Source organism: Acyrthosiphon pisum, chromosome A2, assembly GCF_005508785.2.
Source record: "Acyrthosiphon pisum isolate AL4f chromosome A2, pea_aphid_22Mar2018_4r6ur, whole genome shotgun sequence".
Lineage (NCBI taxonomy): Eukaryota > Metazoa > Arthropoda > Insecta > Hemiptera > Aphididae > Acyrthosiphon > Acyrthosiphon pisum.
This window is the reverse complement of record NC_042495.1, coordinates 96,527,196-96,543,884: the sequence shown is the minus strand read 5'-3', so window position 1 is coordinate 96,543,884 and position 16,689 is coordinate 96,527,196. Positions and strand designations below refer to the sequence as shown.

The 16,689-nt window shown below is 34.4% G+C and overlaps 1 protein-coding gene across 8 annotated transcripts in view; it reads right to left on the bottom strand.

Annotated features, from left to right (window-relative positions):
- The window catches only part of LOC100169516 (potassium voltage-gated channel unc-103), a 137,003-nt gene that overhangs the window by 17,599 nt on the left and 102,715 nt on the right, over window positions 1–16,689 (bottom strand). For all 8 annotated transcript variants that reach the window (XM_016800727.2, XM_016800726.2, XM_008180204.3 and 5 more), the window contains 2 exons: window positions 1,560–1,806; window positions 915–1,102 (listed from right to left, as the gene is read on the bottom strand). In XM_016800727.2, the coding sequence (XP_016656216.1) occupies window positions 915–1,102; window positions 1,560–1,806 (435 nt within the window). The remainder of the gene's footprint in view (window positions 1–914; window positions 1,103–1,559; window positions 1,807–16,689) is intronic.

The window sequence follows — 16,689 nt, the reverse complement described above, 5'->3', positions numbered from 1 at the left end:
GGGTAATCACTCATCATCGCACATTATGTTAATATAGGTGTATTATATATCCTATAAGCTATAATACGTTAATACGCCAACATTTACGGACCAAAAAATTGTATGTTTTCTAATGTTCGTTATAATCAGGATTAAGATGTTTATGAATTTTACATAAGTAATATATGTTTTCTTTTAGTCGTGCACGTTTCGGACCAAATTATAACAATAATTCATTTGGAACGACGTCGTACTTATAATTACATTTTATATGTTGCATATTTTTAAAGAGAACGTTTCAAGATGGCCGACCCCGTGTAACACTGCAGGGATCGAAGGGCGCAGAGAGAGAATATATAGGAAAGGAACGTTTAAAAATATTGTTTTTATTTATTATTAGATTTACAGCGTATACACGTACGCGCTAGCTGTTCACGTCGCACAAGTGTAGTACAATATACGTTTTACAGACATACTTTACCTATATCGTATTGGTATTGTCTATACGAATTACGAGGCATTATTATTGTCGGTGTCACAATTGCGCACGCAAACTCGTGAACGCGAAACGTGTGTTTTCTTTTGATAAATAATTCATAGTGCACTTCGAATGAATAATAAATAATACTATTTTTAACGCATTTTATCGTATCGAATATTCAATGATTGCCTAAAGTGCAAAATTTGAAATATTTTTCCGTCGTATTTTCAAATATATATTTTTTTTTTTTTAAGAGCTTTTATAATATTTCATTAAAATCCTAATCCCAGTCATATATGGGTAATACGCGTCATCCATTTGTTTATGTCGGATACGCGCGTAGGTGATACTGTTATTGAGAACGAGATAATAGACACTTTTGGGCGCGGAAGTCCATAAATATATACATATAACCATATTGTAATATTATATAGTGAGTAAATAAAGATCGTACCTCGTCCGTCTCGGCCGAAGACCCAGCGATCAAGAGGTCGAAAGGTATGGCGGCAACTAAATCGATCAGGAACCATCCGCGGAAATAATTCAACGCAATCTTGCTGGGCGCCGATACCACCTCGTCGTTCTTATTCACGTAAGTGGTACGGAAGTTAATGGCGATGTCTATTATGAACGTAATATCCACTGAAAACGGAAGACATCGTTGTTATATACGTGTACACAATAATAATATACACGGCGGATAACGGAAACCGAAGAAATCGAAAGAAAAACGTCATATTTGGCTGTAGGTAAATAGTAATATGATAGGTAGGTGACCTATAGTGAGTTTTCCACGAATTTGTAACGAAAATATAATCGATCGGTAGCGTACGCGTAGAGGCGATGTGATACGCAATAGTCATAATAAATTGTTGTTCGATAAAACTACGCAGTGGCCCGCGGACAATATAAAACAGTAGTAGGTATACACTATATCAATATTATAATAATTAAGATCACTACCACCTACATTACATAATATCAAAACATAAAACACGATACTATATGCTACGTCTGTATACGGATATAATTATAATAGTTGTATGAACTGTAGTAGAAACCGCGCGGCGGGTATGGGAAACTCGGAGCAGAGACTCACCGAAAAAATCGACCACCACCAGCGGGTCTTCGAAGCTGAACCTCAGCGGCCGGGGACCTTTGAAGTGCGGTTCGTTCAGCAAGAAAGCCGCGAAATACGGCGTGAAGATGGCGGTGTAGATGACCAGCAACAGGATGATCCAATCCCACACCGCCTTGAACGGGCTGTAGTGCAGTATCGTCCACTTGTGGATTTTGGGAGACTGGAGCTTGTACTCGGGCAGTATATCCGCGCCCAGCGATAACACCTGTTGTAGTGATAAGAATATAAATATACGAATAACATTGGTAATAATCATAATGTTATAGCGTTGGCGACGACGGCGACCGCGGTAGTACGGTCTGTATTATTATATCGGCTACCTATACTATCGTTTGTCTTTGTCGTCGCCCCGCGGACTACGCTGCAAATCACTGGTCGAGTCGAAGGTATAATAATATATTAAATTATAATATGAGACGGGTCGCGCGTACTGTGATTATCGGGGACTGCATTTGTTGGAGCTCCATATGATACACTATATAGTAATAAGTCGCTATACGTCATAATACTATTATGTAAAATAATTTTTTCGGCACTATTATGCGTATAATATAATACCCCGAGGTACGCAGCAGCGGCTCGACAGTCTTGCAGACCGGGTAATATTATGTCTTGACGTTCTAGAGGGTCGGCTCACACTGAAAACATCGGAGGCTGTTGCAAAGACCGTGTGCGTGCGAGGCCCGCGAGTGGGGAACCGAACCGAACCGAACGGGACCGCTGGCTGCAGACTCCTGCCGGGCGGAAACATGGTAAACACGTGTGGCCACGATGAGCCGCCCCCGTCGGAATTGGGTCTGGTCCGTGCGGTTTATGGTTTACTTTTATAGATGGCTACTTAAGAGGACGCCGAACCCGCATGTGTTGTCTACGTCTACATACAACATATAATTATTACAATATAGATAATCTGCGTTTGGCAAGACCGTTTGCGTTGTTATCTATTTGACGTTACAGTGCGCTGATCTACAATCAGACTCACAGTCCAGAGATAATAAAATAATATTGCCCGGGGAACCTCGTAGGATTTGCATTGATATTTCAATTTTAATGTAAAATATTACATATTAAAAATGTTAATAACTCGATTTCTTTTGATTAGAGTTAATGCAAATTAATACCCAATCTTTAAATGACCATATTTTTACAATAAGCGTAGGTATGAGTGGTTAACACGAATTTGGCTGATAAAAAGAAGCCACCTGGCGGTGACAGTATATATATTATATTTTGGCTAAGAGGGATCGGAATCACCTATAGAAGGGGGTAGGTGAATTCAGTTTTGGTGTAGATCGAAGGGTGTAAAGTGTGATTATATTATGTAGAAAGACGCATCCGTGGCTATCAGGGAAAGACACAGAGTACATAGTTGATTGGAATACTTTGTTTTTTGGTAATTTTGATGATTTTGGCTGCTCTGCACATTTCGATGTCGTAAGAAATAATATAATATAGGCATTAACAATGTTTCATACAGAATTCATTTATTTTAGATTGTGAGCAGAGCGAGGAAGCTAGTGTTTTTACAACGGTGTTTATTATTTTTTTTTTTATCCTATAAACAAAATTTTTATCAGAAGGAAAGCTTCGATTTAAAAATATAGTAGCTTAACTTTTAGAAAATTGTACTAAGATGGTACTTTAGAGAGGTCATTTTTCGATTTTCTTAACATGCAGTTATTATTTAATGCCACGGGAAAAACTAGGGATCAAAATTTCCGAAAAAAATAGGTTTTCCAAAAAAACCCGGGTTTTTCCCGTTTTTTTCGGAAAAATTGAGAAAAATTGGTTTCATTTAAAATTTCCGGAAAAATGGTTTTGACGAAAAACCTGGTTTTTTCCTGAAAAAATTGAAAAATTGAATGATAAAAATGGTTTTTTTTTTCTTTAGAACTGAAAAAGTAATGTACCTATAGTAGAAACAATCTAATAAATAATGATAGTTGATAATCATATTACATACATATATATTATATATAGGTACCATACCTAACTTAAAGTCTGTAGTGGATAAATCTAGAGGATTCTATACTTGATTTATAAATAATTATAATTTGTAATATTAACTACTAAAGTACTAACTATTAGGTATTTACTAATTAGTTATTTTTTATTATTTCTTAATATTATTTCATGTTTAAATATATATTTACCAACTCACTAAGTTTGATAATTTAAAAACTATCAAATAGTCACTAGTCATCACTCACCACTCACCAGTCACTGTGATATAATTTATAAAAGTATCAGCCAGCTACTATAATACCTTATTAGTTATTAGTTATTACAAATATAAATAGACAATAAGTATACAATTTTTAACATTTAAAAATACACTCTCCCACATAGGTAAATACCAATTTGATATGGAACTACGTTATTCTTAGAACAAATTTTAAATATCCGTATTAATATTTTAAATTTTAATACAATAATACATTGATAACCGTATTGGCAAATGTGAAATGACAATGACTGGATTCCTTATCTATTTTTTAAAATGGTTTTTTTTTACATAGATTATTTTAATTTTTAAGCGTAAATAAAATTATTTAATTTTCCGAAAATTCATTTTTTTTTTAATTTTCCGAAAACTTCGGTTTTTTCGGAAATGTATTATTTAAATATTCTCCAATTTTTCCACGTTTTCCGAGGCTCTGGGAAAAAAACAGCTTTTTCCGAAATTTTCCCGAATTTTTCCGGAAATTTTCCGGCATTTTGATCCCTAGGAAAAATCACCGACAAATTACGAAAAACCGCTAAAAATTTAAAATAGGATTTTAATTTCTAACGCTATTTGTTTATCACCATAGAAACGAATAAAAAAAAAAATATTATGATATTAATTCAACATACAGGCTATAATAAATAATAACAATATAAAATATCCAGACTGACAAATCTTATCCGCTCAGAATCGTTTTTCTTATACAATGATATTATATCATTGAATTCAAATTTAATACAATCCATTATACATTGACCCACTTGTAACACATACTGTACAGTAGAACGACATCCACTTACCCGCTTTTTTTTAGATTGATTTTTGATTTTTTACTCAATAGAAAATGTAGACAGTCCCTATGGATTCAAAATTAAATTATATGAATACAATTTTACGAGATGTCTATTACATTCTTGGTTAGATCAATATCGTTCACTGTAATATTATTCTAGGCTTACAAAACGAAATCGGTTTTGCTGAACGGTAACCGTGGTATGCGAGACGGAGATCGGCTTCTCTAAACTACTCGCGCGTAGACGAAAATAATAAATTATAATAACAATAAAATGCGGCGCGTAACATAATATAATATTATGTTTTTACGGCTTCTGTAGCTACACATCGGGTGGGTGATGGATGTGGAATAATAGTGCGTGCGGCGGCGCAACTCTTAAATAGTTCGATAACACACCACTGCAACCATAATATTATTATTATCGTCGCCGTAGTCGTAGTCGCCTTCGCGCAGCCGCAACAACCGTATCATATTATATTATACCGATTTAGATCGTCATCTGGACATTTTCGTCATTGCTCGTAACAACAACTGCAATCCCGCGGAAAAACCTCTCGAGTTTTCTCGGACACGCGTTGCGGCTTTTGGGTCGATTCGAATTCTATTACACCGCAGCGGGCTGCTGGAAAATTTCGTGTTCGTGTTTTCACACGCACGCTCTATACATATGTGTACGCGCATAGAATAAACGTCATCCGGAAAATGCGGTCGTCTCCGCAAATTGGTTTTCGTTCTGAATTTAATAAGAGAGCGGAAAAACAACAGCCCCCTGGCACGGCTATAATAATAATAATATGCACGTTTTGTCGTCTAAATTACGGTTTTCATTAAGCCCGCGGTCGCGTAAAACCTTGTGTTCTAGTCTCGCGTTCGTCCGGACATAAATGCATTATAATTATTAACAGCGAGGTATATATTATAATATAGGTACCATTATAGTGGTATACTGGTATATTGTATATTATAATATTATATACCTATAGGTATATGTGTGTCAGATTATACTGTCGTGTGTTTTCACTTGGCATAGTCAAAAGCACTCGTTACAAGTTGTACCTATATATTATGTGTATTAAAATATGTCAATCACGCTGCTTCAATGAACGATATCAAAATACATTATTATGTAAAAGGTATCGATGAACACCGTTACGACCGCTTCAGGGTGTGATTTCGTGATCGATTTTGTTCGCACTGTAGTGGACGACGGACAAAACGCGTTTAAATTTCCTCGGTCGACCGACAAAAAAATTTCGTCACGCTTTACACGCGTTTGACGACTGGACAGTCAGCGTAGGTATATATATCGCATATTTTACATCGTTAGCGACGCGTTTGTCGACTTAAAAATATGAAAACGTCAACGTAGAAAAAGAGACGGAAATAATAATGACTATAATTAGGTTTAGGACTCGCTGCGGGCAAACGCTGTTCACAAGTTCAAAAATGCGTGTGTTCGTGTGTTCGTCGCACGCGGCCGACCGGCGACCAGCTCTAAAATATTATTATTATTAAATGTCTACGTAGAAAAAAGGGAAGCTATCGACTGTGCTCGGTCTGTGAAAGTCGATAAAAAAAATGAATATAAAAAATCTAATATATTACCTACGTAAGTACGTAATTTATGAAGTATGGCCATTGGATGCCCCCCCCTCCCTTCTATCACACCGTCCAGTCCTGTACACTTGTACTCTCCCCCACACCCCCTCATATTACACATTGTATATATTTATCACAGATAGTATATATATTCTCGTTTTCTAATAAAAAAATAAATAAAATAGTATGTAATTATAAAAACTCCGAACGGCGGCAGCGGTATAATACACATCACCACGTAACCGCGGTGGTATCGCGTGGTCACACCTTACGCATACCGCGGCGTCGAAAAAGGAAAAACATGTTAAGCGGAAATCACGTCGACTGCGTTAAATACAAACTGATGGTCTAGCGTAGGTACCCTCCACACAAAACGATGTCAATCAACCGGTGTTTACTGCAGGCGTCGGTTTTATGTACACACACACACGTATCTGGTTTCATCGTCGTAATAATATATATTATTATATGGTGCGTACACGATAATTGTTAATCGCTTAAATAAGAGGGGTTCGTTTAGGGTGCGTCGGACTTTTTATCGTCGAGTAAACGAAACATTCCGTTAACTACCAGCTATATGGTATACTATGAGCTATAATGAATAGTCTGACTATCACGGGCGTTATTTACGAGTGCGAGAGGGTGGGGTGACAAATCCCCACTTGACATTTTTCGCAACTTTTTTGTACGCATTTGCGTAACTTGAAACCACGAATTATAAAAATATAAATTACCTAAATTTATTACGAACATTAATTTGTTAATTTGTTGATCCTGGAGTATGTATAGTATCATATATTTAATATAATATATTATATTACTATATAATATAATACCTAGCGGGTTGGTCTTGCATTGTCATGCCACGCTGCGAAGAATAAATGCGCACAGATAAAGTTATTATAACTGCTCTGCCTTAAAAGAAGAAAAATATCGGTTTTTGTATTTTTAATTTTAAAAAGGTTTATTCTGCGATTCGTCTATAATTTATCGCGTTTATTTGTCGTTATTGTTATCGTTATTATAGCTAGTAGAGAGGGCCACCGAAAGCGTAATTTTCCATATCCGCCCGCGATAAAAGGATATCCCGAAAATCTCGACTACGGTCCTGTCGACGTATATATAATTATACAGGCTGGGTCACCGTGTTTTCCCGGTTTTCTCGCAGTGCAGATATCGGGGAAAAACGCGAAAACGCGGTGGCCCACTCTGTATAATATACTTAAATCGAAAAACTCCTATAATAATATAATTTACCCAATGGGTGTAATATACCCATATTACACGGGTATAAACATCGAGGTCACCGTATTATGTGCACTGAGCATACCAAATCGAATAATATAATATTAATTCTTATTGTCGGACGGCGTCTGTAAGGTAGTGGGACGAAAATCTAAATGTGTGTCCTGTAGCAGCGTTCCATCACGATTTTATGTCGTAAGGAATAATGTTATGATTTCTTGGTTTTTGTCAACAAACGACCATCATCATTTCGTACGGTATTAAAATGTGCATGCGCACACAGAATCTGGGTATAGGTACCTAAGTATATAATATGGTTATCTATAACGATTATTATTATTGTACGCGTGTTGCGGATCGATTGGAAATTATCCTTCGGCGCTCGTGTTCTACATAAATATTAAGTATACGATTTCATATTATGTCGTTTAAACGTCGCAGACAACCAAACCCAAATATATGCAGTACAATACACTGTACAATACTCGTATATACATTAAACGCATACACACACACACTATATGTTATGTTAACATTATGTAATATATGCAGAATGCAGATAATAGAATATATTATGGGATGTACATATTTCTTTATTATTCTTGTTTTTGTCATATAATGTTATGATATGTCAACTACATCGAAGAAGTATTATAGGTAACCTAACCTATACAAGTGTTGGTATATAGATAAAATATTTAAAAAAAAAAAAAAAAATTCAGCTATTATTCAAAACATATAATATAATAAACTATACTAGGTTTGTAGGCGGACGGTTTGGACTAATATATTTAAAGTTCAATACGTTTTATTATTTACAATATCGTATATATCTTGTGTTATTATACGATTAGATCGATATCACCACCAGTATGGGAAAAAACGTAAATACATTCACGAAAAATAAAATTAGCATTTGTTTTCCAATTTTACTTTTCATTCTAAGTGTATTGTATTTTATTTTTTAAGGTATAGGTCAATAACCGGTCTAGACATGGTCGTCGTCACGTCGCTGTGCCGTTCTGATCCAGGGAAACCGTAACTTTAAACCAGTGACCATTTGGTTATGTATTTCTAAATTTTTTTTTTAATAGTTATTTTGTTTTTTCGTTACATGTGTTCAAATAATTTTTTTTAAATTATTATAGTGAGTTAATTAATTATGTATAACTTTTAAGGGTTTCGATCATATTCAAAGCCCTAATGATAGTTTCTTTTTTTTTGTAATGAAATTGCAATGTGCTCAACTGTTTGAATCGATCTGACTAAATGTCATAATTGGATGCACATGCGAATGTGCTGGAGCCCAGATAATGCTGAAATAACAGATTTTAATTACTATTTCAACAAACCCAGTAGAAACTTCGTGACTTGCCTGATAACAGTGCTCATAACATCATAAATATATATATATGTGTAAAGAAGTGTTTAATATTAGTTATTATATTTACTTACTATGCAAATATTGTTTTAATTAGCATCTAAATATTGTTGATTGTTATTATAGTATATATAGTTGCCAACCCCGATATGTATTTTATACGTATATTTGCTCTTTGGTTCATAATTAATGTTACAAAATACATAACGTAACTAATGAACATAACAGGGAGGTAAAATTAATATAAAGACTGTGTACTAGAGCTATAGGTAATTTGTGTTGTCACTGTACGAATATTATGTCATGATTGATTAAAGTTGATATAATTAATAAAATATTATAATAAAATAATTAATCACCAAAGACATTATACACAGGCGCAAGGCGGCACAATTTAAAACTGTATACTATGCCGTAGGTAATAATTTACGTAATTACAAAAATCGATATAATATATAGCTACTCAATGCAGCTATAAAATAATGTATAAATGTATAATTAACGTATCGTCATTAATAATTTCACACATTGTTCCGCGCAATTTCCTAACTATTTTGTTGGTTTATTAAAATTGTCATAAAATATTATGAATTAACTATCCACGACTATAATGTTATAAAGTATATTATAGACCCCGAGTTAAGTTAAATGTATACGCCGCTGCAATTGTGTACATGTGTTACTCGATTGTAATATTTTGGTATTATACTGTCATTCTATTCGACTTTCGACGTGCCCGCGCTTATAACGGCGTTTAATTAATTGTGTATGTGAAAAACAAATCAATTATCGAAGTTGCATGTGCATGAACCTCCCCGCGATGTAAAAAAGTTAGAGCTACCGCGTCTGATTAGGACGAATCCAAAATATATAATCATCGCCTTCTTCGGGAAGGTCTGTCGTCCGCAGATTAAATAAATATATCTAATCGCGATAATACGCGTCGTAATAGCCGGCTTGCCAGCTGCTTATAAGAGTAAAGAAAAGTTATACACGCACAAAGGAAGAAAACTTTTATCCCTTCAGATGAATCGTAAGAAAACTCTGATCCTGTTTTTGGTAAGCCTGTATACAACAACTCGTTGTATATATATAACAATATTGGATTAAATATTTTAATTGGAAAGTTCAAGTTGAAATTACTCCGAACCATTATAATATAATCTAATTTAAAGAACATAACGTGTTAAGAAGTTTCATAATCCCGAATATTAATATAATTTACAGGGATGAAATATCAAGTTTATATTTTAGTTGAGCATAGTTACTGAATAGAATCAATAATGATTGCGGATAAATGAATGTACTGTATGACGACATCTAAGTTATGGCCGGCCATAGTTGTGGCCACCAGAATATTAAACGCCGTATATTTAATTAAAGAGATTATTAAATAAACTTAAATAGATTATTAAACAGACTTAAATACTATATATTAAAATTATGATAATCGGCGAATTTGCATCAATATTAAACGGTTTCTCGCACGAAAAGTATGCATCGTAGTGAAGTTATACAACGTTGTATTCAAGTCATATTGTCGGTGTTGAATTAAACTTTAATACAGTATTCACATGCATAACACAAGTAGGTACAGCATAACTGTTAAATCAAAAGTTTATTTACTTTGTATAATGAAATTGCTTAAGACTTTGAACGAAACTCACGAGTAGCTATTCCTTCGTAATTGAATAATATTAAGTTTTTATGCTTTCAAATAAGTTATTACGACAAATTAAGACGTTCGTACACTATGTGAAATATGTATACATCAATTCTTATTTGGCTTATACGAAACGAAACACCAAATAAGTTTGAAATAAACGAGATATAGGTATATATATTTACACATTTCCTTGCCAACTCGAAATGTTATTTAATATTTTATCGTTTTAAGAATATTCCCCGGTTGTAGTTAATAAACGCGTTTTTTAAATTTAAATTTATCGTTATCCTATTTTGTAATGTGATTTAAAATTATTTATTTATTTATCGTATGGCAATTTAAAATAATCATTCAAATATTTAATAACATTACTGCAGAGAGCTAATTTAAAAGGCGTCTAAATGGTGAATTGTCAAGTACTCTGCAAGTAACTACGTCCCATAATTTAATACAATTTTGTAAAAAAAAAAAACTAAGTCAAACTTTTTTCCATAATGTACGTATTTTGTTGGGTTAGTCGCGTCCTTTTAGACACGTTTAGAACATAAAAACACAGGAATATACGTACCTATAGTAATTTAGTAATGGTTCAGCTGCTACGTTTCTTTTTTCAACTTGACGTGTTACGGACCAACGGTCTATCGACTTTAGCTGCACCTATATAGCAATATTGCCGTACAATTTTTCACGTCGATTAAATGTCAAAGGAGCAATATAAATTTTGTTTCCTCTAATAACGTGTTATTGTCGACACCTTAATGTATGGTATTCAATTTAATGTTTTATCGGATCTAAAGAACGTTTGAATACTCGATATGATTTAATAAGTCAGATATTTTTACATAGGTATATGTCGTTTACCTATAGGTACCTATATACTGAAACTGTCATAATTATTATATAGATGGATGTATATCGTATTATTTAGTACGATACGTCGCTGTTTTCCAGCACTTTATTTATTTATTTAACGCCAATCGGCAATTCAGAGAGATACAATAACAAGTTAAATGCAGAAAAATTACATTAATAATAGTGATTAAGGTGCACTTGAGCATTCAGATACAATTATTATTGATTTTAAACGAGGTACGCATAGGTACTACAATACAGTAATTTAATACTTTTCAAATTTCAGTACATGATACCTAACCTAAACCATTAGGGAATGAACATGACGTTATTATACCTAGTGCAAAATATTATATCGAAACTGTTTTCATACACATCATATCAAATGTAATACAATACCCTAAGCATATACCGAATAATATGGTTTATTTCTGGTTTATAGGGATGATATACTAAACCACTCCAGACCGTAAAGGTTTGGCTCGAGTGTTTGTGAATAAAATCATTTTACCTTTATATTCAATAAATTAAACGGTTCCCGGGACTTCAGGCAGCACAAGTAACGACGGAGGTATCTCTCTCTCTCTCTCTCTCTCACTATAATTATATATAGCTTCGAAAAAATATTGTCTGGCTACTCTAAAAAGAAAAAAACAAACTACACAATATAAACGCTTGTACTTCAGAGGGAGAGGGATGACTATTATATTGATTGAATACCCTTCGTTGTCATCGAGAGTGCTGCGGCACAAACACAATGTCATGACTATATAATATAGCGTTCGTTACTAATAATGGTCGAGTATAATATGCGGACGAGACGAAATAATAATATGTTTTTCGGCGATCGAAATCAATAGCGAACAAACTTCAACAAACTTGATAAATAATAAATATAATATATGTAAGCCGTTGATAATAATATACCGATGAATAATCACTTAACAAGCGTGCGCGGGCCATTTCGTGAGCATAAAAACAATGTCGAACTTCGAAATAATTCATCCCCGGATTATTTTTAAATCATGACTTAGGTTTTTAAATATTGCAACACAAAAGTTTCCGAGCTTTATTTATTTACAACGGCGCGGCGGGCGATTCGATCGGATTTAATTGTTTTTTAGTCGGTCGAGCCCTACAACACAGCAGCGCTTTATGGACTCGTTTAAAAATTCATCGTCGACGTGATCCTAATATAATATAAGTAATAATGTTAATAGCGATGATTTCGCGCAAAACTCAACGGAAGTTATAAAAAGCAGTGGATAATATTTAAAAAAAAAATCACACAATTATTCTACGGCGGTGCAACCCGGGTCTCTCTATAACGGACGCCGAATATAGTTGAACGGTGTCCGTTATCGGTACGTTTATTCTCCCATTTGATGACGGGAAATTCAAAAGTGTCCGCTATCGGGGGGCGCGTAGTCGGTGAACGAGGAGGTTTCGCCGTATATCGGTAACGCGTGTATTTCAATGACCCACATATGAATGTCGTAATATGGTATATTGGTATACATACAGCTAATATACGCAGGTTATTATTAGAATCGAGTAGGTACCTACCTCTGAAACTCTCACTATATTATAATTATATGTAGTATGACGTATATTATGTAGGCATAATATTAAGTACAATTTTTTGGTCACGAAGATCGTCAGAAATGTTTATAAAATAATATACAGGTAATATAATAGTTGTACAGCGTTTTTAGTAATAATAATATTATTTAAATGCCGTAAAACGCAACAAACACTTTCGCGAGTTTTTTTTTATCACTTTAAATAATATCATCATCTGTGCATATATATATATTGTCAGGATCTAATTTAAAAATCTCTTCTTATAGGGCTTTAAAAAAAATATATATAATATAATTTATTCATAATATATACAAGTGTATAACGCATTTCTCCATAAAAAAAAAAAAGCTTTATAGGTGTAATCAAATTATTTATGATATCCGCTGCGCGAGTAGTACTTGATTATCAGAACACGAAACAAATTTGCAGCAGCATAACTCGGAACAGACGAGCTCCGTTATTTTTAATGAAAACGCGGGGAAAAAAAAATAACAATTTGTAATATATATTTTTTCAAATTATTATTATACCTACTTATTATACCCGCGACGTTTTTAAAATGGCCAACGAGTTTTTAAAATATAAGAGACACGACGTCGCACCCGTTCAATTATTTCAAAAAGTTATAATGAAAACCTAACGGCATAAACCGCGGTACCTAACCTACCCTACCCACGCAAGTTATGCGACCACAATATCACTGGGGTTTTTTATTTTATTCTGATGTTGTGCTTCTCACGATATTGTGGAATTTAAACGTTGATACGTCTTAGATATGTGGTAAATAACACGTCGCTGACAATATTCCCGTCTGTTCACTTGCGGAGGAAAAGTATTATAATATTATGAAGGTAGATTTTTATTTTTGTTCGTACCTTCCTTCCTGCAAACGATCGCGCATTTATCAGCATGCATTACTTACATAATACTATTGCTTTGCGAATTATATTTTATCGACGTCGCGGTCGCTCGCGTAGAATTATTTCAAAAATTTATAATGAAAACCTAACGGAATAAACCACGGTACCTAACCTACCCTACCCACGCAAGTTATGCGACCACAATATCACTGGGGGTTTTTTTTTTTATCCCGATGTTGTGCTTTTCACGATATTGTGGAATTTAAACGTTGATACGTCTTTGCTCATATATGCAATATATAACACGACGCTGACAATTCCCTTCTGTTCACTTGCGGAGGAATAGTATTATATGAAGGTAGGTCTTTATATTTGCTCGTACCTTCCTTCCTGCAAACGATCGTGCATTTATCAGCGTGCATTACCTTACATTATACTATTGCTCTGAGAATTATATTTTATCGACGTCGGGCGCGTACAATTATTTCAAAAAGTTATAATGAAAACCTAACGGCATAAACCGCGGTAACTAACCTACCCTACCCGCGTAAGTTATGCAACCACAATATCACTGAGGGTTTTTTTTTATCACGATGTTGCGCTTTTCACGATATTGTGGAATTTAAACGTTGATACGCCTTATATATGCGATAAATAACACGACGCTGACAATTCCCTTCTGTTCACTTGCGGATGAAAAGTGTTATATTATGTAGGTAGGTAGGTCTTTATTTTTTCTCGTGCCGCCCTTCCAAACGATTGCGCATTTATCAAATTGTATTACTTACATAATATAATAATATTGCTCTGCGAATTATATTTTATCGTCTTACACGATAACTCGTCATCGCCAACAACATAATATTATTATTAAGCGATGCTCTGCAATTTGTGATAAGTACCTACGGTTTATTCGGTGAGAAAACATATTATTTTATAGTTCGACGACGGAACAATAATCCCTATTATTTATTATAATATTATCGCACAAGTATGTACATTATTACCACCTGTGCCGATGATTTTCATATCGGTTCAGCCGTTTACGGAAATATTATGGAAAATAAAATTATATATAATGTTAGGACGAGAGCGTTTTTCAAGAAACGCGTAAGTACACATTATATTGCCAAGTAATTTATTTTCGGATTACATGCGCGTGGTGGTAATATTTCACGTAATATTATTATAAATCGTAACGGCAATAAGCCTCGGCGGGATCACGATGTTTTCGACGACGACGACGCTGATGACGATAATAATAACGGTCGGATAAAATAAATAACGATAATGTGATATCGGTTTTAAACAATTTATTTTGTATATTTTTATGGATATTCCCTCGACGGGCTGAAACCGTAAGCTACGAGTCTCCGGCCTAATATGTGTGTGTATATTGCGATTTATACCTACCTATAGACGTGCTCATCTGGCGCTGGCGAAAGAGCAGCAACCGATAAGGCGCGTCGAAAGTTTGAATAATATTATATGCGCACACCAAAGTTGTGTCGCTCGCGATTACGACGACGACTGCGCTTTTAAAATATTATATCAAACATATCATTATTATAATATTACGTACAGACCGTCGCGATATTTAAGCCGCGGGCTTATCGTTTAAACTATCGTTCCACTTGGACGCGTACGAGCTGCAAATAATAATAATAATTATTATTATAATAGTTATTATTATTATTATGTGCTCTGCAGATATATATATATATATATATATATATATATATAATATATGTGTGTGTGTGTGTGTGTGTGTGTGTGTGTGCATCGGCAGTAGTCGGTCTGGCGGTCTCGCCCCGTCGCATTAGAGGCACCCCCTCCAAAATTAATCTAATTTGGACCAGTCGATCTGGTCGATATGCGGTGGGGGAGGGGATGAGAGAAAAAAATTTATACCCGCCTGTGTATGCATATATACACCGCGTAGGTATAGCCCTGCATGTAACTATAATCGGATTTCCGTTCGATCCGACTCGTATTATCTCGTCCACGTAAAATTATATAACAATTTAAGCCTGTCGGAGCAGAAAACTTGGAAAATTGGCAATTTATTATATAATTTAGGTATACCCGTATGTATATAATGTATGTTAATGATAGCGTAACTAATGTAAGAGAACTAAATTATAATAACTTAAAAATTCTAAAATATATTATTTTCAAATGCTCCTTAAATAGTCGCCAACTGTTTAACGTTTACAACTTGACATATTATAGCAACATGCTTATAGAATAGAAAAAAAAACTTTTTCGTTTTTTGAATAAATATTATAATAGTATTGATTAATAGGCTTGTCAAATCAAACAATAATGTCTCTACAGAACGTAGTGTAGAAGCTAATAAATTCGTACACGCACTGTTAATCGGGCATATCACGGGAAGTACATAAACTATAACCTTCCACTATCATTGTTCTAAGACCACAAAAATAATATAATATGGTGCCTCCGACAGCCTTATTAATATAATATATAGGTATAGGTAGGTCCAATCACGATAGGGTGGCTCAACCAAACCCATCACCTAATTGAACCTAACGCGGTATAAAATAATATTTTGTGAGTAGATGGTTCGGTGACGCGAGCGGATAGATCACATGCACGGGACCACAAGGGTTTAATATTGTTATAAAAATATTTTTCGAAATAAATTTCGTACACACCTACCTAAGTTATGATCATATTATTTTATACAATATATATAATATATATATATTTTTTTTCAAAATTATTTTCTCTCGACTCGGAGACGATGCCGTTAATGCAGCTGCGGAATAAAAAACGCCACCCCCCCATTCACCACCGTCTCGGAGCTCACCAAGTTCTCCGCGGGGAAGATAGTGGGTTGGGAGGGAGGGGGGGG